We start from the raw sequence: 21,465 nt of genomic DNA on the forward strand, positions 1-21,465 counted from the left end.
CAACAGAACACTGTCCAGAGTTTGTGGGCATTCATGAGCAGGTATCTAAATTACCACTAGATGTCAGTAAATGCATAACAATTCTAACTTTCACATAATCTGCGCTCACCTCTGAGCGCACACTGATCTCTCATAAATGAGGGGATTCAATCATTTGCAATGATTAGGCAATGATGATTAGGCTGTGTTAGATATGCTCATTCCAGTCATAAGCAAAGCCCATATTAATAGGTATGTATGTTGTGCACATGATTCTTGAAATAATGAAGAAACAATTATAATTTTCCAAAATCTTTGTAGTTCATCAGCCATATTAATGACTAAAATTAAAAAGAGAAGACGTTTTACAATAAATGTCTTATCTTTATAGTTCTGTTTTTAGTCACAAATATGTCTAGGAGTTGAAACCTGTATGTATCCTAAGGCTAAATCTAGACTACATTAGCCTATGTATTTTTTGGTTCTGAGAATAGCAAACGAAACATTTACAATTGTTTTAATACAGACTAATTCCATTGTTTCTTTGTCATGTGCTCACTCACATGTAGGCCTACTGCCAATTAAACCGAGCCTACCCCATGTTCCTCTCAAAGTGAGTTGGTGTGTAAAAAGCGTGTGGGAACACTGTTCGGCGCTCGCGTGCCATTTCACTGCCGTTCACACCGCCACAGCGCTCAGATCCGCTCGAGCTCTCATCGCAAAAGCTTCTCCTCCTCACCAAAGCACATTGACAGCAACGATGTACAAGTAGGCTACCCTCAAAAGCGCAGCCTCTCTACTGTATTCCTCGGAAGAATGGATGCGGTGAGGATGGAACAAGACAGAGCAGCTCTGTAGTAGCCTTCTGTGCAACAATTTCAATCCGGATTTAGGGAAATCCTCAACCAATTACCAGTCCTTACCAGAGCATTGTTGTAATCTGCTTCTCAACACACACCGTCGTTCCAATCAGGTTTCACAGGTCTATTATTCACCCTGCAGTGAGGACAGACACTCAGGACAGGACAGAGCTGAGTGGAAACGGAGGAGATTGGAGCTGCCCTGAGCTGATACAAGTGACACATTTCAGCCTTGCTCTATAGTTTTGTTTCCTCTATGGTTGAATTTGAAAGGACATTCTTTGTTTTATCTTCTACCTTCTACACAGCAGGAAATGGTGCATATGACAACTGTATAGATACAGTAACCTAATAATAGTTTGGGGATATCACTTTTCGAATGCCAGCTCCACCATGAACAAAAATGGTAAGTGACCTACTACTTACTGTTATACTGTGTAATACTGTTTGTTACACCTTTGGAAACAAGGTGAGAGAGGTTTTGAAGCGTTATTCAGGTCAAAGGAAACTTAACTTGCTAAACCTCCCTCTAATTAGTTGACTGATTTTGCAGTATTTATTGTGTTAATGAATGCCTTACTACAGTACAGGGCTCAGTTGTGCTATAGCCTAGTGAGGGGTAGTGGTGGAGGTATGGACTTTTATTGTATTGCTCATTACAAAAACACCTGCACACATTCTAAATGACCCTCACATACTTGCAGTCTACTACAACATAACCCCTCTCTCTCTCTCTCTCTCTCTCTCTCTCTCTCTCTCTCTCTCTCTCTCTCTCTCTCTCTCTCTCTCTCTCTCTCTCTCTCTCTCTCTCTCTCTCTCTCTCTCTCTCTCTCTCTCTCTCTCTCTCTCTCTCTCTCTCTCTCTCTCTCACTCTCTCTCTCACTCTCTGTCTAACACACATGCACACACATAATTGTTTATTTATATATTTCATATAATAATACTCAGGTTGTATTGTCTCAAAGTGCTGCTGTGTGCTAGACCTATGGGTGGGTGGGGTGGGGCAAGGTGTAACCTACCCCAGTATCTGTGCGTTAGAGATGTCTCTATGGCCCAATAATCTCAGATTCAAACTCCCAATAGATAGCTCTGCAAGCGTTATAATGACAAAACACATTTGTTTATTGTTGTCACGATACCAGAATTTTGACTTTGATACCGATAGCAGGTTTAGTATCACGAAACTCAATACCGAAACGATACTCAACACCAAAACGATACTCGATACAGAAACGATACATCAAAAAGCGTATTAGATAAAGTCACGGAATAACCACTTGGCTTTATTTTTTGGAACATTGAACAATATGTTGATAACTGGTAGAACTAGAATAGAAATGGAATATCTTCTATTCTATATAAAATGTATTTCAAAAATTAAACACCATATTAAATAACAGAATAATATATTCAATTTCCCATATGTAAAACCATATCTGAGACTCAGCATACAAAATATTTTTACAATTACAACTGTTTTAAAATGTAATTTGAATCATATCGGGGTTCATTTGCTCATTTATGGCCATAATATTGGGTCAAATGACAATTCATTATTCATTACAGCTAAGTAATTTATAGTATTAAATTAATAGCTTAGTTCCAAATTGACATGAAAACACTGTACTGCTGCATATGTGATCAAGTGTGGTCCTCTGTAGCTCAGCTGGTAGAGCACAGCGCTTGTAACGCCAAGGTAGTGGGTTCGATCCCCGGGACCACCCATACACAAAACAATTTTTTATGCACGCATGACTGTAAGTCGCTTTGGATAAAAGTGTCTGCTAAATGGCATATTATAAGTGTGTGTTGCTTGTGTGTGTTTGCCATTTCACTGGCAGAACTTGTTTTCAGGATGCGGGTGTGTGGGTTGTTTTTGCGAACTCGTTTTAGCTCACAACAAGCTTGTAGCATGGCAAATACTAGACAGAAAAACGCTGCAAAGCTCAATGTGGAAGAGGAATACATATCAAGCACTACACTCCATTAACTACTCAATCAACAAAAATTGTTTTAGAAAGAGCAAACAACACTTGACAAACACTCTTCCAAAGGAGACTACCTCGAAAACCAATCGAGGCACAATAAAATTTTAATCAATGGAATTGAGGACGTAAAGACTGAAACTTGGCATGACACAGAAGTCAAGGCCAACGACTCCTGGCAGATCAACTCAAACTGGACCCTAAACTCATCGAGATGGAGAGGGCGCACAGGAATAGCACTTTCTTCCCTGATGGACGGCCCAGATCTATAGTGGTGAAACTGCTCCGGTTCAAAGACCAGGACGAGAACAAAAAAAAGGCAACATCCCTGAAGTATGATCAGCTGGTCGTTCACCCACCCTCTCGTAGGCCTACGGCAAGTGACTCTGCTATAGTCAACTGATTTGACACACTCGCACACACACACACACATATTTATTCTACTTTGTTCATGTGTTTCACCTAACCTCATGACCAAAAACACACATTGCTCTAAGTGTCATAACCTTCTGAAGTCTTCAGTGGTGTTATGTGGACTGTGTCAATGTGCATTCCGTAGGAAGTTCACCCCTATTGACAAAACTATCACAAATGTATAGTTGTATTGGACATCTGAGGCATGCAGAGATGAGTCTATTACTTGTGATTACTATAATGTTAAGCAATTTAACAACCTGTACAGCAGTTGATCTAATTCCAAGACAAGCTTATTTTAAACCTTTAATTTTAACGTTCGCAGTCTTCACCTTGTTCATTATCTGTCTTCTCTCAATCATGACTTTTCCATCGTTGCCCTTACAGAAACATGGTTGACTGAAGAGACAACCATGCTTTATGACATGTCTCCTTATAATGCTGTTCACCCCTGTAGAATCTCAAGAGTGGGAGGAGGAGTGTCCATTTTTGTTCATTAACATTTTCAATTCTTTGTAAGAGAGGACCTCGCACTTAGATCTGATAACATTAATTTTGAATCTCTTTTTATAGAAATTCCCTCCTCTTCATTTTTTGGTGGTAAAAAAGTGTTAATTGGATGCATCTATCGGCCACTCGATTCTGATATTGGTAGTTTCATTGATATCCTAGCATCAACCTTGGAATTGATTAATAATGAAGATAAAATGTGTTTTCTATTGGGTGATTACAACATAAACTTACAATTTGTTTATTCAAACGGCTGTGCATCTACTAGGGCCAAGATATCCTGTGGTGTGCCACAGGGTTCTGTGTCTCCTACAATACTTCCCATTCTCTGTGCTGATAATACCAATTTCATTTTATCACACAATAATTTTGATTCACTAATTAATAAAGCCAACTCAGGCATGGCCAAATTTTCTGAATGGTTCCAGATAAACAAATTATCTTTAAATGTTAAAAAATCCAATTTAATTGTATTCCCTAGTAAGAATAAGAACAATTGTTAAAAAAAAGAGCCAGAATCTCAATTGGTGGGAATGAAATGGAACAAGTCACATTCACTAGATTCCTCTGAGTTCTAATTGATGAAAAGTTATCCTGGAAAGATCATATTCAATTTGTCTGTAGCAAAGTAATGAATTCTATTGGTATCATCAGAAAGATGAGTGGTTTGGTTCATCAGGCTTGCTTCCTAACTCTATACTATAGCTTAATTGAGGGATGTAGCTCAGTTGGTAGAGCATGGCGTTTGCAACGCCAGGGTTGTGGGTTCGATTCCCACGGGGGGGCCAGTATGAAAAATAAAAGAAGAATGTATGCACTCACTAACTGTAAATTGCTCTGGATAAGAGTGTCTGCTAAATGACTAAAATGTATAGCTTCATTGACCCATATCTCATTTACTGTAATATTGTCTGGGCCAGTACATATACCTCCTACTGTACCTACACAAATTACTCATCATACAAAATACATTTGCAAGACTGGCCCAGAAAAACGTAAAGTAGTCCAAATATGGGCTCCCGAGTGGCGCAGCGGTCTAAGGCACTGCAGTGCTTGAGGCGTCACTACAGATCCGGATTCGATCCTGGGCTGTGTCGCAGCTGGCCACGACCGGGAGACCCATGAGGCGACGCACAATTGGACCAGCGTCGTCCGGGTTAGGGGAGGGTTTGGCCGACCGGATGTCCTTGCCACACCCGTTGCTGACAAATGTAAAAAATCGAGCACACAGCCATGCAATCTCCATAGACAAACATTGGCAGTAGAATGGCCCGTACGTCATAGGATGCCATCTTTACAACAAGTCTGTTCGTCAAATTTCTGCCCTGCTAGAGCTGCCCCAGTCAACTGTAAGTGCTATTATTGTGAAGTGGAAAGGTCTAGGAACAACAACGGCTCAGCTACGAGGTAGTAGGCCACACAAGCTCACAGAACGGGACCGCTGAGTGCTGAAGCGTGTAGCACGTAAAAAGTATCTGTCCTCGGTTCCAACACTCTCTACCGAGTTCCAAACTGGCTCTGGAAGCAGCGTCAGCACAAGAACTGTTCGTCGGGAGCCGAGCAGCCGCAAACAAGCCTAAGATCACCATGCGCAATGCCAAGCGTCAGCTGGAGTGGTGTAAAGCTCGCCACCATTGGACTCTGGAGCAGTGGAAACACGTTCTCTGGAGTGATGAATCAAGCTTCACCATTTGACAGTCCGACGGACGAATCTGGGTTTAGTGGATGTCAGGAGAACTCTACCTGCCCGAATGCATACTGGCAACTGTAAAGTTTGGTGGAGGAGGAATAATGGTCTGGGGCTGTTTTTCATGGTTTGGGCTAGGCCCCTTAGTTCCAGTGAAGGGAAATCTTAACGCTACAGCATACAATGACATTCTAGACGATTCTGTGCTTCCAACTTTGTGGCCACAGTTTGGGGAAGGCCCTTTCCTGTTTCAGCATGACAATGCCCCTTGCACAAAGCGAGGTCTGTACAGAAATCAATCTGTCACTCAAAAACAATTAGAATGTTGTTGTTAGTAGAATAACATTACAATGCAAATGTCATGGTTAAAATAGTTTTTTATGTTGTTTTGGAACTAAACCTCCCTTGCACTGCATTGCTTTGTGACACCTTTTGCTTAGTTGTTTCGGTGGGTTGGCCCTCATCATCTGCTCTGTAAGCAAAGTACCTCCAAATTGCGGACGTGGCGGTATGATGTTTTCATTTGGAAGTACACACCGGCCGTAACAGGAGTAAATTAAGATAGTTGCTCAGCGAAACTCCATATTTAGTGAGTAACAAACTTATTTTGACATTATAACGCTTGCAGAGCTGTCTAATGGGAGTTTGAGCCTGAGCTTCCTGGGCTTTAGAGAGGAGACCCGCCATACTCATCGTCGACATCGCTAACCCACAAATACTGGGGCAGGTGTAACCATAACCTAAACTATAATTGAACTACTTGACACTCACTCAGAGATTTGTCAAGGGAGAGATTTTTTGGAATTCCCTTGGAGCAACTGTTTCTTATAATGGAGGGTGGTGGTGGTGGTAGGTGTGTGGGTTTGTCAAGTCCCTCTTCAACCCAAATCAATAGCAGGGAACCGGCATGGGATGGCTTAACCCCTAGAAGACTTTGGGGTGAATTAATATTCCATCATTCAGTCCAGTATTCCCCCTGTATGCATTTATCATCGTGGCTGCCACTGCAACAACAGTGACCGTGGCTTGCTATATAAAGCAGGCAGACAGGCATCGAGGCATTCGGTTACTGTTCTATTACACAATAGAATGGGCAAAACAAGTGACCTAAGCAACTTTGAGCGTGGTATGATTGTCGGTGTATGTACAGTACCAGTCAAAAGTTTGGACACGCGTACTCATTCAAGGGTTTTTCTTTTTCTTATACATTGTAGAATAATATGAAGACATCAAAACTATGAAATAACACATATGGAATCATGTAGTAACCAAAAAAGTGTTAAACAAATCAAAATATACTTTATATTTGAGATTCTTCAAAGTAGCCACCCTTTGCCTTGATGACAGCTTTGCACACTCTTGGCATTCTCTCAACCAGCTTCATGAGGTAGAGTGATGGAGTGCTGCATCAGATGACCTGGACTCCACAATCACCCGATCTCAACGCAATTGAGATGGTTTGGGATGAGTTGGACCGCAGAGTGAAGGAAAAGCAGCCAACAAGTGCTCAGCATATGTGGGAACTCCTTCTAGACTGTTGGAAAAGTGTGCAAAGCTGTCATCATCAAGGCAAAGGGTGGCTACTTTGAAGAATCTAAAATCTAAAATATATTTTGATTTGTTTAACACTTTTTTTGGTTACTAAATGATTCCATATGTGTTATTTAATAGTTTTGATGTCTTAACTATTATTCTACAATGCAGAACATAGTAAAAATAAAGAAAAACCCTTGAATGAGTAGGTGTGTCCAAACTTTTGACTTGTACTGTATATATACACGTTTTCAGACCCCTTGACTTTTCCACATTTTGTTACGTTACAGCCTTAATCTAAAATGAGTAAAAAATAAACAAATCATCAGCAATCTACACACAATACCCCATAATGACAAAGTGAAACAGGTTTTTAGAACATTTTGCACATTTATTAAAAATAAAAAACATAAATACCTTATTTACATAAGTATTAAGACCCTTTGCTATGAGACACAAAGTTGAGCTCAGGTGCATCCTGTTTCCATTGATCATCCTTGAGATGTTTCTTCAACTTGATTGGAGTCCACCTGTGGTAAATTCAATTGATTGGACATGATTTGGAAAGACACACACCTGTCTATATAAGGTCCCACAGTTGACAGTGCATGTCAAAGCAAAAACCAAGCCATGAGTTCGAAGGAATTGTCCGTAGAGTTCCAAGACAGGATTGTGCCGAGGCACAGATCTGGGAAGGGTACCAAAAACGTTCTGCGGCATTGAAGGTCCCCAAGAACACAGTGGCCTCCATCATTCTTAAATGGAAGAAGTTTGGAACCATCAAGACTCTTCCTAGAGCTGGCCGCCTGGCCAAACTGAGCAATCGGGGGAGAAGGGCCTTGGTCAGGGAGGTGACCAAGAACCCGATGGTCACTCTGACAGAGCTCCGTGGAGATGGGAGAAACTTCCAGAAGGACAACCATCTCTGCAGCACTCCGCCAATCGGGCCTTTATGGTAGAGTGGCCAGACGGAAGCCACTCCTCAGTAAAAGGCACATGACAGCCCGCTTGGAGTTTGCCAAAAGGCATCTAAAGACTCTCAGACCATGAGAAACAAGATTCTCTTGTCTGATGAAACCAAGATTAAACTCTTTGGCCTGAATGCCAAGCGTCATGTCTATAGGAAATCTAGCACCATCCCTACGGTGAAGCATGGTGGTGGCAGCATCATACTGTGGGGATGTTTTTCAGCGGCTGTGACTGGGAGACTAGTCAGGATCGAGGGAAAGATGAACAGAGCAAAGTACAGAGAGATCCTTTATGAAAACCTGCTCGAGAGCGCTCAGACTGGGGCGAAGGTTCACCTTCAAACAGGACAACGACCCTAAGCACACAGCCAAGACAACACAGGAGTGGCTTCGGGTCAAGTCTCTGAATGTCCTTGAGTGGCCCAGCCAGAGCCCGGACTTAAACCTGATCGAACATCTCTGGAGAGACCTGAAGATAGCTGTGCAGCAACGCTCACCATCCAACCTGACAGAGCTTGAGAGGATCTGCAGAGAAGAATGGGAGAAACTCCCCAAATACAGGTGTGCCAAGCTTGTAGCGTCATACTCAAGAAGAATTGAGGCTGTAATCGCTGCCAAAGGTGCTTCAACAAAGTACTGAGTAAAGGGTCTGAATACTTATGTAAATGTATATTTTTCATTTTTATTTTATTTGATAAATTAGCAAAAGATTCTAAAAACCTGTTTTTGCTTTGTCATTATGGGGTATTGTGGGTAGATAAACGGGGGGGGACAATTTAATCAATTTTAGAATAAGGCTGTAACCTAATAAAATGTGGAAAAAGTCAAGGGGTCTATATACTTTCCGAAGGCACTCTGTATATATAATATATTATATATATATATATATATATATATATATATATATATATATATATATATACAGTATCTCACAAAAGTGAGTACACCCCTCACATTTTTGTAAATATTTGAGTATATATTTTCATGTGACAACACTGAAGAAATGACACTTTGCTACAATGTAAAGTAGTGGGTGTACAGCTTGTATAACAGTGTAAATTTGCTGTCCCCTCAAAATAACACAACACACAGCCATTAATGTCTAAACCGCTGGCAACAAAAGTGAGTACACCCCTAAGTGAAAATGTCCAAATTGGGCCCAAAGTGTCAATATTTTGTGTGGCCACCATCATTTCCCAGCACTGCCTTAACCCTCTTGGGCATGGAGTTCACCAGAGCTTGACAGGTTGCCACTGGAGTCATCTTCCACTCCTCCATGACGACATCACAGAGCTGGTGGATGTTAGAGACCTTGCACTCTTCCACCTTCCGTTTGAGGATGCCCCACAGATGCTCAATAGGGTTTAGGTCTGGAGACATGCTTGGCCAGTCCATCACCTTTACCCTCAGCTTCTTTAGCAAGGCAGTGGTTGTCTTGAAGGTGTGTTTGGGGTCGTTATCATGTTGGAATTCTGCCCTGCGGCCCAGTCTCCGAAGGGAGGGGATCATGCTCTGCTTCAGTATGTCACAGTACATGTTGGCATTCATGGTTCCCTCAATGAACTGTAGCTCCCCAGTGCCGGCAGCACTCATACAGCCCCAGACCATGACACTCCCACCACCATGCTTGACTGTAGGCAAGACATACTTGTCTTTGTACTCCTCACCTAGTTGCCGCCACACACGCTTGACACCATCTGAACCAAATAAGTTTATCTTGGTCTCATCAGACCACAGGACATGGTTCCAGTAATCCATGTCCTTAGTCTGATTGTCTTCAGCAAACTGTTTGCGGGCTTTCTTGTGCATCATCTTTAAAAGAGGCTTCCTTCTGGGACGACAGCCATGCAGACCAATTTGATGCAGTGTGCGGCGTATGGTCTGAGCACTGACAGGCTGACCCCCCACCCCTTCAACCTCTGCAGCAATGCTGGCAGCACTCATACGTCTATTTCCCAAAGACAACTTCTGGATATGACGCTGAGCACGTGCACAACGTCTTTGGTCGACCATGACGAGGCCTGTTCTGAGTGGAACCTGTCCTGTTAAACCGCTGTATAGTCTTGGCCACCGTGCTGCAGCTCAGTTTCAGGGTCTTGGCAATCTTCTTATAGCCCAGGCCATCTTTATGTAGAGCAACAATTATTTTTTTCAGATCCTCAGAGAGTTCTTCGCCATGAGGTGCCGTGTTGAACTTCCAGTGACCAGTATGAGGGAGTGTGAGAGCGATGACACCAAATTTAACACACCTGCTCCCCATTCACACCTGAGACCTTGTAACACTAACGAGTAACATGACACCGGGGAGGGAAAATTGCTAATTGGGCCCAATTTGGACATTTTCACTTAGGGGTGTACTCACTTTTGTTGCCAGCGGTTTAGACATTAATGGCTGTGTGTTGAGTTATTTTGAGGGGACAGCAAATGTACACTGTTATACAAGCTGTACACTCACTACTTTACATTGTAGCAAAGTGTCATTTCTTCAGTGTTGTCACATGAAAAGATATACTCAAATATTTACAAAAATGTGAGGGGTGTACTCACTTTTGTGAGATACTGTACATATATATATATATATATATATATATATATATATGTAGATGTATATATAATGTAGATGTATAAATGTATGCCCCAGGAAGAACCTCCAAAGGACCCTTATATGGATCACATTTTGTGAAGAAATATTTTTTAATTTTAGTTTCAAGCAACAGATTTCTAGCATTAGCCCAGTGCAAAAAAGTTGAGATGTCGTTCAACAAGCCTTCTGTTTGTAATGCATGTGGCACTGTATATAATGTTCCATTGGATTGGATCCCTATTACCGTCTGATTCCATAGTCATGTTCGTCCAGATGGCTTGGACTGATGTCTTGGACTTTTTTGTGTGAAATTAGGTCCTCACTAGCTCAGTTGGTAGAGCATGGCGCTTGCTACGCCAGGATAGTGGGTTTGATTCCCGGGACCACCCATAAGTACAAAATGTATGCATGCATGACTGTAAGTCGCTTTGGATAATAGCATCTGCTAAATGGCATGTACTGTGTTATACTGCTCTATGTATGAAAGTTGCGCCACACCATAATCCACCTTTGATAGATGGAGGCTGAAAACACAGAAAATTGTAGCTGAGCTCCACCTTGTAAATAAAACAATCAAACCATTATCCACCTCTTATCACGTTCTCTGCTCTGACTGAGTGCCACAAGAGCAGAGCAACCACCAACAATGGAAACCCACTATGCTGATTTTAAGGCGCAATTGTCACGGATTCGGCCGAGGCTGCTCCTCCTCCTTGCTCGGGCAGGCTTTGGCGTTCGTCGTCCCCGGAGTACTAGCTGCCACCGTTGAATGTTTCGATGTTTGTTTGGTTTTGTCTTCCTTGTACACCTGTTTCCATTTAGTGTTCATTATGTCCCCTATAAGTTTCTCGTTTTGTTTGTAGTTAGTTGTGTGTAATTGTCCGCCTGTCCGTAGGTGCTGGGTATTGTGCTCTCATGTATTTAGAGTACGGACGCACTATTTGCGTATTCTTTTGTATTTTGTGTATTTGCGCACTGTATGCGTAATCGCTCGCCTCCGTGTTTGTTGAGGGCCGTTACTTTGTATTGTCGTGGTTCTACAAGTAAAGTCTGTTGGACTAAGCTTCTGTGTCCTGCGCCTGACTCCAACACCACATCCACATCAGCCCTTGACAGCAATAAAGGGTCATGTCATGTGTGTCGTGTTCTCTGACAGCATAGAAGAGATTACAGATGAAATCTCCTGTGTTCCCCTGCTGGAGTAATGTAATGATATTGTTTTCTGGTGCTGTGGTGACACGGCAGCCACACAAGAGGGTTTGAGCAGTGCTGCTCCTGCCTAGTGCTGGCTTGGATACAGCCCACATCAGCTTTAGCCAGCTGTTGTAGGCTCTCTGTTGATACTCTTTTTCATAGAGTCCTGACTCCATGGATCTATATATTGAGAAAACACTGAAAAGTACCACGTTAACAGCATTTCTTAGACATTACTATTAGCCTAAGTACTGTATCTGATGTGATTGTTTAAACTGCTTTGTCAGAGAGAGCTGTCTCCATCAGTGGCCCAGCCCCTCAAGGTGTGGTAATAACAGTGGCTGCCAATAGCCTGCTACTAAATGTTTCCATTCACATCAGCCATGCGTGATGATGCTGTGATGACATGGCACTTTTTAACCACACTGACATTGATATCAGTTAACAGGCAGCCTGGGATTTGATTATAGTTTTGTTTGGCATCAGTAAGGCAAGGCATTGAGTGGTATGGCATGGTTGTCACTCATAGCTACCTTGATTTGTCTGAATGGCCATGTCATCTCATCCCAGATCACACACGTCATTATGGCACTTGTCAGAGGAAGCCACACACTGCCCACTGTATCTCTTTTTCTTTCTTTCTTTCTTTCTTTCTTTCTTTCTTTCTTTCTTTCTTTCTTTCTTTCTTTCTTTCTTTCTTTCTTTCTTTCTTTCTTTCTTTCTCTCTCTCTCTCTCTCTCTCTCTCTCTCTCTCTCTCTCTCTCTCTCTCTCTCTCTCTCTCTCTCTCTCTCTCTCTCTCTCTCTCTCTCTCTCTCTCTCTCTCTCTCTCTCTCTCTCTCTCTCTCTCTCTCTCTCTCTCTCTCTCTCTCTTCCTCTAACTGCTAAAAGGATATGGCATGTTGTCATAGTAAATGGCAGACCAAGTGGGCAGGGATGTTGATAAAGAAACTGTCACATTTCTCCAGCCAACATCAGCTTAGCGGGCTGTGTGAAAGGATTTGGTCCCCAGCTGGTGTAAAGTGACAAGCATGTAAATTGTGACAGGGTCTGGAAATACAGAAAGAGACTACCTTTGCAGTCTACTACAACAGTCTCTTGTCCCACTGACTGCACTTCTCTCGTCATACCTTATCCTTCGCACACACACACACACACACACACACACACACACACACACACACACACACACACACACACACACACACACACACACACACACACACACACACACAGAGAGACACACACACACACACACAGACACACACAGACACACACAGACACACACACACAAACACACACACACACACATACACACACATAGGCGTGAAATTCCTTGTACCCCCTGCCTTCATTTCGGAATGTGCTGTATCAGCACTAACCCCCGGGACTGTCACTGTTAGTCAGGCCTGAGCAGTGATGTACAAATTCACCTGCAGCAGTAGTTAGCTGGAATGGCTACACTGACCATACCCTACTGCTGTAGTGTATGTCACAGGTGCTGGTGCTGGAGTTAGGGGTCATCTAGTCTCAACGCCATGCCTTGTTGAGGTCCAGCGATTGGAAATTGGCAGGGTGCCGATTGCAGAATTGTCTCTGTGAGATACGGGCAGTAAAAGTTACGGCATGTTATGGCATCATTTTGTGTTGAAGTACTGTATTATGGCTTTATAGTCAATTGCTGCTATAATTCATAATGAAAAATGCTGTTAGGTTAATTCAATTATACCAAACCATTAAACGAAGCATAAGTCCCTCCTCTCTTTCAGTTAAACGCTCTCTCTGTGTGAGCAGCATTTAGTAAACTCAGCATATGGTCAGGTCTAATACTACTGTATTTATCCTGTTGTCACTACTGTATTTATCCTGTTGTCACTACTGTATTTATCCTGTTGTCACTACTGTATTTATCCTGTTGTCACTACTGTATTTATCCTGTTGTCACTCAGGCCTGGCTATTGGCTACTGTCCATATAGACCTACTGTACCCCAAGGTCAGGTAGGGTTGAAGAGTTGACTGTAACAAATGCACATCTCCCTGATAACACCACCCACAAATAGACTTGAATTCCCCTCACCTTTAATTCCCCCCACCTTTAATTCCCCTCTCTGTCCCGGAGTGGGCTTACATAAAAGTGGCCATTATAGCCCATTGACTGGTGGCCTGTTGGCCTGCCTGTCTGTGTGTGTGCCCCCTTTCTCCCCACCTCAGGCTCTTTTGGAGGGGATCCCAGGCCGGGCATGGTCTCAGTGCTGTGGATGGATGGATGGAGGCTCTTGTCCTCAGTGAGTGTCATGGACAACATGACATGCTGAATGGAATGAACAGAGGCCTTTGTTTTGATGGTATGGTTAGTCAAAGGCTTGACATTGCATCACATACTGTATCCTCTGCTGGTCAACTTCTGCTTTATTATCAACAGCAGTAGTATATTTTTCATTGCTGTTGAGGTAGAAAAGTCATCATTACTCATCATTACAGGGCGTCTGGATTTGTGGTTAACAACTTTGCCTGAGGAGAAGAGAAAATTGCATACTTTCAGCATCTGTGGCTATGGCTGTACACTGTATCTCAGTGGAATCTCGTTTTCCAGAAGTTCCAAATTATGACATTGTTTAGCTGCTTTAGCCTGCCACTGTGCCTTCAGAAAGTATTTATGCCCCTTGACTTATTCCATATTTTGTTGTGTTACAGCCTGAATTCAAAATGGATTTTTTTCTCACCCGTCTCCAAAAATAAATAAATAAATAATGTTAAACACTATTACTGCACATAGAGTTAGTCCCTGCAACTTATTATGTGAGTTGTTAAACAAATGTTTACTCCTGAACTTAAATAGGCTTGCCATAACAAAGGGGTTGAATACTTATTGACTCAAGACATTTCAGCTTTTCATTTTGTTATACATTTGTAAACATTTCCAAAAAATTAATTCCACTTTTACATTATGGGGTATTGTGTGCAGGCCAGTGACAAAAGACATCTCTATTTAATCAATTTTAAATTCACGCTGTAACACAATAAAAAATGTGGAGAAAGTCAAGGGGTGTGAATACTTTCTGAAGGCATTGTATATTGAGTTGCAGAGTCTTCCTAGCAACGTGATGACAGAGTAGCATCCAAAGAGGAGACAGAAGCTTGGTTGGTCCTGCTGCCAGTTCCGGAGGGGCACCCTGGATGCTGGCTCTGCCTCTCTACCCAGATGGCACGAGAGGGACAGGGAGAGTGGCACAGCGGCCAAAGAAAGCTGCGAGGCAAGCCACCTGGAATGTGTGTGTGTGTGTGCGCATACGTTTGTGTGTGACTGTCTGTGTGTGTGTGCACCTTATCATGTAATTTTTCACTCTACAAAACAAAAGTCGAAGAGCTGTGACCTGTCAAATTATTTTACTATAGCCATACTGTTGCAAAGTTTGGGAACAGAATAAAACATCTTGTTCAGTTTTTTACGTGACAACGTTTTCCAAAAACTCTGTTAAATACACTATATACAAAAGTGTGTGGACATCCCTTCAAATTAGTGGATTCTGCTATTTCAGCCACACCCGTTGCTGACACGTGTATAAAATCGAGCACACAGCCATGCAATCTCCATAGACAAAACTTTGGCAGTAGAATGGCCTTACTGAACAGCTCAGTGACTTTCAAAGTCATAGGATGCCATCTTTCCAACAAGTCAGTTAGTAAAATTTCTGCCCTGCTCGAGCTGCCCCGGTCAACTGTAAGTGCTGTTATTGTGAAGTGGAAACGTCTAGGGGCAACAACGGCTCAGCCGCGAAGTGGTAGGCCACACAAGCTCACAGAACGGGACTGCCGAGTGCTGAAGCGTGTAACAATCGTCTGTCCTCGGTTGCAACACTCACTACCGAGTTCCAAACTGCCTCTGGAAGCAACGTCAGCACAAGAACCGTTCATCGGTAGCTTCATGAAATGGGTTTCCATGGCCGAGCAGCTGCACACAAGCCTAAGATCACCATGCGCAATGCTAAGCGTTGGCTGGAGTGGTGCAAAGCTCACCGCCATTGGACTATGGAGCAGTGGCAATAGGTTCTCTGGAGTGATTGAATCACGCTTCACCATCTGGTTGTCTGGTGGACGAATCTGGGTTTGGGGGATGCCAGGAGAACGCTACCTGCCCAAATGCATAGTGCCAACTGTACAGTTTGGTGGAGAAGGAATAATGGTCTTGGGCTGTTTTTCATGGTTCGGGCTAGGCCTCTTAGTTCCAGTGAAGGGAAATCTTAACGCTACAGCATACAATAACATTCTAGACAATTCTGTGCTTCCAACTTTGTGGCAACAGTTTGGGGAAGGCCCTTTCCTGTTTCAGCATGACAATGCCCCCGTGCACAAAGCGAGGTCTGTACAGAAATGGTATGTTGAGCTGAGTGTGGAAGAACTTGACTGGCCTGCACAGAGCCCTGACCTCAACCCCGTCAAACACCTTGGGATGAATTGGAACGCTGACTGCGAGCCAGGCCTAATCGCCCAACATCAGTAAGCCCCCGCAGCAATGTTCCAACATCTAGTGGAAAGCCTTCCCAGAAGAGTGGAGGCTGTTAAAGCAGCAAAGGGGGGACCAACTCCATATTAATTCCCAGGATTTTGAAATGAAATGTTCGACGAGCAGGTGTCCACATACTTTTGGTCATGTAGTGTGACTGCAAAAGACATGTTGGGTATTATTTTGCCTCTGTGACGTCAGACGATTGGCTCCGTCAGGTCAAGGTCAAGGTCAAGGTCAGGCAGAAGAACACTGCTACGTGTTCAAGTCTCTCTGCCTGGGCTGATGCTGCTTACACACCAGAGGAGGCTGGTGGGAAGAGCTATAGGAGGATGGGCTCATTGTAATGGCTGGAATGGAATAAATGGAACGGAGTGAAATATGTGGTTTCCATTTGTTTGATACTGTTCCTTTTATTCCAAATCACGTTTATGTGACAATGTAGGCCATTTCTGATGAGTGTTTTTACGATAGATTGATTCAGTTGATTGAAATGATCATAATGATATTTACATTACATTTAGTAGACACTCTTATCCAGTAGTGCATACATTTTCGTACTGGTCCCCCGTGGGAATCGAACACACAGCCCTGGTGTTGCAAGCGCCTTGCTCTACCAACTGAGCCACTCGGGAGCATGTAAGGAAATGTGCCATGTCAAAGAATCTATCTGCTGTAAATCAGCTGACAGAGGAAAAAACATGACACACAACGGAATTGCTGAGAGTATTAGTCAGTGTCATCGATACCAAACAATTTCCACCCAATGCAAATATTCACCAAAACCCAGTGTAATGTTTTCCTAATGGAGCGTGGGATGTGGGGAGTTTCTATTGGACTAAAGCTGTGTAATGCTTATGCCAGCAGTGCATTATAAGCAGGTGCACGGCTCCTTTCACAGAATGATTTACACCTCATATCCTCAGTCAATAGCAGTCACACCTGATAAATAACTGGCCAGTGCTCCACACACACACACACACACACACACACACACACACACACACACACACACACGAGAGCTTGGGTGTACTTCCTTGGTGGAATAAACAGCAACATCAGAGAGAGAGCCAGATGAATGGAGGATAAGAGGTAGCTGTCACTCTCAGTGAGTGGAGCTGTGGCTGAGGAAGTTAACTGGATGTTTGTCTCATGCATCTATTCCTTCCTAGCTGCCTCTGTGAGATTGAATGTGTCAGTGACGCCCGTCAGGGCTTTGTTCTCTCTTCTCCTCTCCTCTCCTCAGTATGGAGTTGATTTGTGTTGAATTGTAGGCTAGATGTCTAGATGACGACAATGCATCATTATCTCTTTATTATTTTTTAGTATTATTATTATGATGGTATTTTATTAGGATCTCCATTAGCTCGCAGAAGCAGCAGCTACTCTTCCTGGGGTCAACAGAAATGACATACAACAACAACAATAAATACATGAACTCAACAACAACAACAACAAAACAACAACTAAAATGATCATATGACTGGCAATCAGGAGCCTGTTTAACTTGAGACCTTTCCTTTGTCTACGTAGTCAGGCCCATCATTATCTCTTTTATAAGTGTCATCCTGTGCTCCATCAACCTTGCAAATGGATTCACCGCTAGTCTCAGCTCTTGTCCTCACTGAGTCTAAATAAGGGAGTTGTACACTGTAGTAGTCCACTACAGACAAAGTCTGAGCCTTGGCTGTCAGCTCCAATCTAGGGCCATCCTCTCAGACACTAATCTCCCAGGCAGAACACACTCACACCCATGACAGGACAATTAGCATCGTTTTTATTGTGACACTGCATTTAGGCCTACTGTACACAGCACGTCATCCTTTTGAGAGATGAACCATTTTATCTCCATGTATTGTTCCAGTAATGTCCATTGAGGGAGGGGCATTGAGAGTGTAAATCTAAGGTTTCCTCTCCTCTAATAGGGATTTAGACAGTTCCACACAGAGGATGAGAGAACTGTAATCCTGCTATGCCCCCCCTCCCTGTAGTGTGTGTGTTTGAGTGTGTCGCATGCCTCGTCACCAAGCAGCATGCATAGATTACACCCGTCCTCTCCTCCCATAATGTAGTCTGGGGCACAGGCTCCCATGGGCTGCACTGCCTCACTGTTCAAACCCAAACAACCCTCACAAACACACCAGCTCAGAGAGATAGTTACTCTCATGATTCACAGAAGGTGTTATGAATGCCCATGTCAAGTGCAGTATTAGGCCTACCAAATAAATAACCCATCCCACAAGAGATAAAAACATAGATTTTGTTGTGTGTGTGTTGTGTAGTGTTCACTTGAGTGATCAGGCTACTGCAGAATGATGGATAACCAGCTCAATGGGTGTTTGTTCCTTCCTGTGGTGAATGAATGCAGCCTTTGAGTGGCTGGCGACTATGTGAGTTATTTAGCAGGCCATTGTGTGGTGATCCTTCATGTGGAAGACTTGTTGATTTTCCCACTCATCTTCAGATCCCTTTTGTCTGCTGTCTGCTTTGCTTCTGCGTATGTCACAGATACTCATGAGGCTGCTGTAGCTGTTCTGTATCACGCCCTGCTGTGAATAAATTCAGCTGGACAACTTCAGACTCTGGCTTAACATCGTCCTGGGACGCCCTCTTAGTGTTGCCTTCTCCTCCAAAGTGCTGACACTGGAAAGGTCCAAAATCCCACTTGATCTCTTGAGAGTGGGTGGCTTTCCAAGAACCCTGGGTAATGTGTGACTATCAAGCCCAGGCTAAGCCAATATATTATCTCCAGTAAGTCTATGTCTGCCTGTCATTCTGTCTGTCTGTCTGTCTGTCTCATCGAAACGTTGAGGCAGTGAGCAGGCAGGTCAACCAACCACCAGTCACCACAGCTCCTCTGGGCTTCACTAAACCACTACTGCCTCATTCTCACACTAGCATGATGGCTGCACTGTATGTTTTTTTTTACTTCCCATCCTGTTTCAGCCCTCTGTAAATGGTAGACATTGGAAAAAGTAATCCTCCCAGACAGAGAGTCTAGTTAGAGAGAGATAAGATAAGCCCTGGCAGACTGTTTCAAATTGCTCTATTTCAGATAGTTTCAGAAGTAGAGCTGGATCTGAGGACATGACCTCCTAACTGAGTGATGATGGGGCATTATGAGTGATGGATTTTGGTCCAGCCAGAGGACATTCTGCACACTCTAGGGCTGTTTTAATCCCGTTGGCTTTGGACTATTTTATTTGTTTAGAAAGACCACAAAATATCACTAATACCTACAGTTCTGGGAATATTCTGAGGTCTTGTGGTCAACCATGCAATGTGTACAACATATTGTACACATTGTACATATTTCCATCTCTGACTGACATCTATGAGAGATGCATACAAAGCTCTCCCCCACCCTCCATTTGGAAATCTGACCATAACTCTATCTGCCTGATTCCTGCTTACAAGCAAAAACTCAAACAGGAGGTACCAGTGACACGCTCAATTCGGAAGTGGTCCGATTAAGCGGATGCTAAGCTACAGGACTGTTTTGCTAACACAGACTGGAATATGTTCCGGGATACATCCGATGGCATTGAGGAGTTTACCACCACAGTCACTGGCTTCATTAATAAGTGCATCGACGATGTCATACCTACAGTGACCGTACGTACGTATCCCAACCAGAAGCCATGAATTACAGGCAACATCCACACTGAGCTAAAGGCTAGAGCTGCCCCTTTCAAGGAGCGGGACACTAACCCGGATGCTTATAAGAAATCCCACGTCAATACAGGGCTAAAATCGAATCCTACTACACTGGCTCTGACGTGCGTTGGATGTGGCAGGGCTTGCAAACTATCACGGATTACAAAGAGAAACCCAGCCACGAGGTAACCAATGACACGAGCCTACCAGATGAGCTAAATGCCATCTATGCCCGCTTTGAGGCAAGCAACACTGAACCATGCATGAGAGCACCAGCTGTTCCGGACGACTGTGTGATCACGCTCTCCATAGCCGATGTGAGTAAGACTTTTAAACAGGTTAACATTCACAAGGCCGCAGGGCCAGAGGAAATACCTGGATGCGTACTCAGAACATGTGCTGACCAGCTGGCAAGTGTCACTGACATTTTCAACCTCTCCCTGGCCCAGTCTGTAATACCTACATGTTTCAAGCAGACTACCATAGTCCCTGTGCCCAAGAACCTGTCTAAATTACTATTGCCCCATAGCACTCACATCTGTAGCCATGAAATGCTTTGAAAGGCTGGTCACTACCCCAACAGATCCACAGATGACACAATCTCTATTGCACTCCACACTGCCCTTTCCCACTTGGACAATAGGAACTCCTACATGAGAATGCTGTTCATTGGCTACAGCTCAGCATTCATCACCATAGTGCCCTCGAAGCTCATTACTAAGCCAAGGTCCCTGGGACTGAACACCTCCCTCTGCAACTGGATCCTGGATTTCCTGAAGGGCCGCCCCAGGTGGTGAAGGTAGGCAACAACACATCCGCCACGCTAACCCTCAACACGGGGGCCCCTCAGGGGTGCATGCTTAGTCCCCTTCTGTACTCCCTGTTCACCCACCACTGCGTTGCCACGCACTAGTCCAACACCATCATTAAGTTTGCAGATGACATGACAGTGGTAGGCCTGATCACTGACAGCGATGAGTCAGCCTATAGGCAGGAGGTCAGAGACCTGGCAGTGTGGTGCCAAGACAACAACCTCTCCCTCAACGTCAGTAAGACAAAGGAGCTGGTCGTAGAGTATAGCAAACGAAGGGCCGAGCACGCCTCCATTCACATCAACAGGGCTGTGGTGGAGCAGGTCGAGAGCTTCAAGTGTCCACATCACTAAGGATCTATCATGGTCCAACCACACCAACACAGTTGTGAAGAGGGCACGGCAATGCCTCTTCCCCCTCAGGAGGCTGAAAAGATTTGCCGTGGGCCCTCAGGTCCTCAAAAGGTTCTACAGCTACACCATCGAGAGCATCTTGACTTGCTGCATCAACGCTTGGTATGGCAACTGCTTGGAATCCGACCACAAGACACTACAGATGGTAGTGCATACGGCCCAGTACATCACTTGGGCCGAGCTCCCTGCCATCCAGGACCTCTATACCAGGCGGTGTCAGAGGAAAGCCATAGAGGCGGGTGTCAGAGGAAGGCCCAAAAGATAGTCAAAGACTCCAGCCACCTAAGCCACAGACTGTTCTCTCTGCTACCACACTGCAAGCGGTACCAAAGTCGGGAACCAACAGGACACTGAACAGCTTCTACC

General features: G+C 43.8%; 1 protein-coding gene across 4 annotated transcripts in view; it reads left to right on the plus strand.

Annotated features, from left to right (window-relative positions):
- Nucleotides 1-668: 668 nt before the first annotated feature.
- LOC121574061 (actin-binding LIM protein 3) overlaps nucleotides 669-21,465 on the plus strand; it is a 113,246-nt gene continuing 92,449 nt past the window's right edge. For all 4 annotated transcript variants that reach the window (XM_041886624.1, XM_041886625.1, XM_041886626.1 and 1 more), the window contains exon 1: nucleotides 669-1,245. In XM_041886624.1, coding sequence (XP_041742558.1) covers nucleotides 1,233-1,245 — 13 coding nt within the window. In that variant the 5' untranslated portion in view covers nucleotides 669-1,232. The remainder of the gene's footprint in view (nucleotides 1,246-21,465) is intronic.

Source organism: Coregonus clupeaformis, chromosome 9 (genome assembly GCF_020615455.1).
Source record: "Coregonus clupeaformis isolate EN_2021a chromosome 9, ASM2061545v1, whole genome shotgun sequence".
Taxonomy (NCBI): domain Eukaryota; kingdom Metazoa; phylum Chordata; class Actinopteri; order Salmoniformes; family Salmonidae; genus Coregonus; species Coregonus clupeaformis.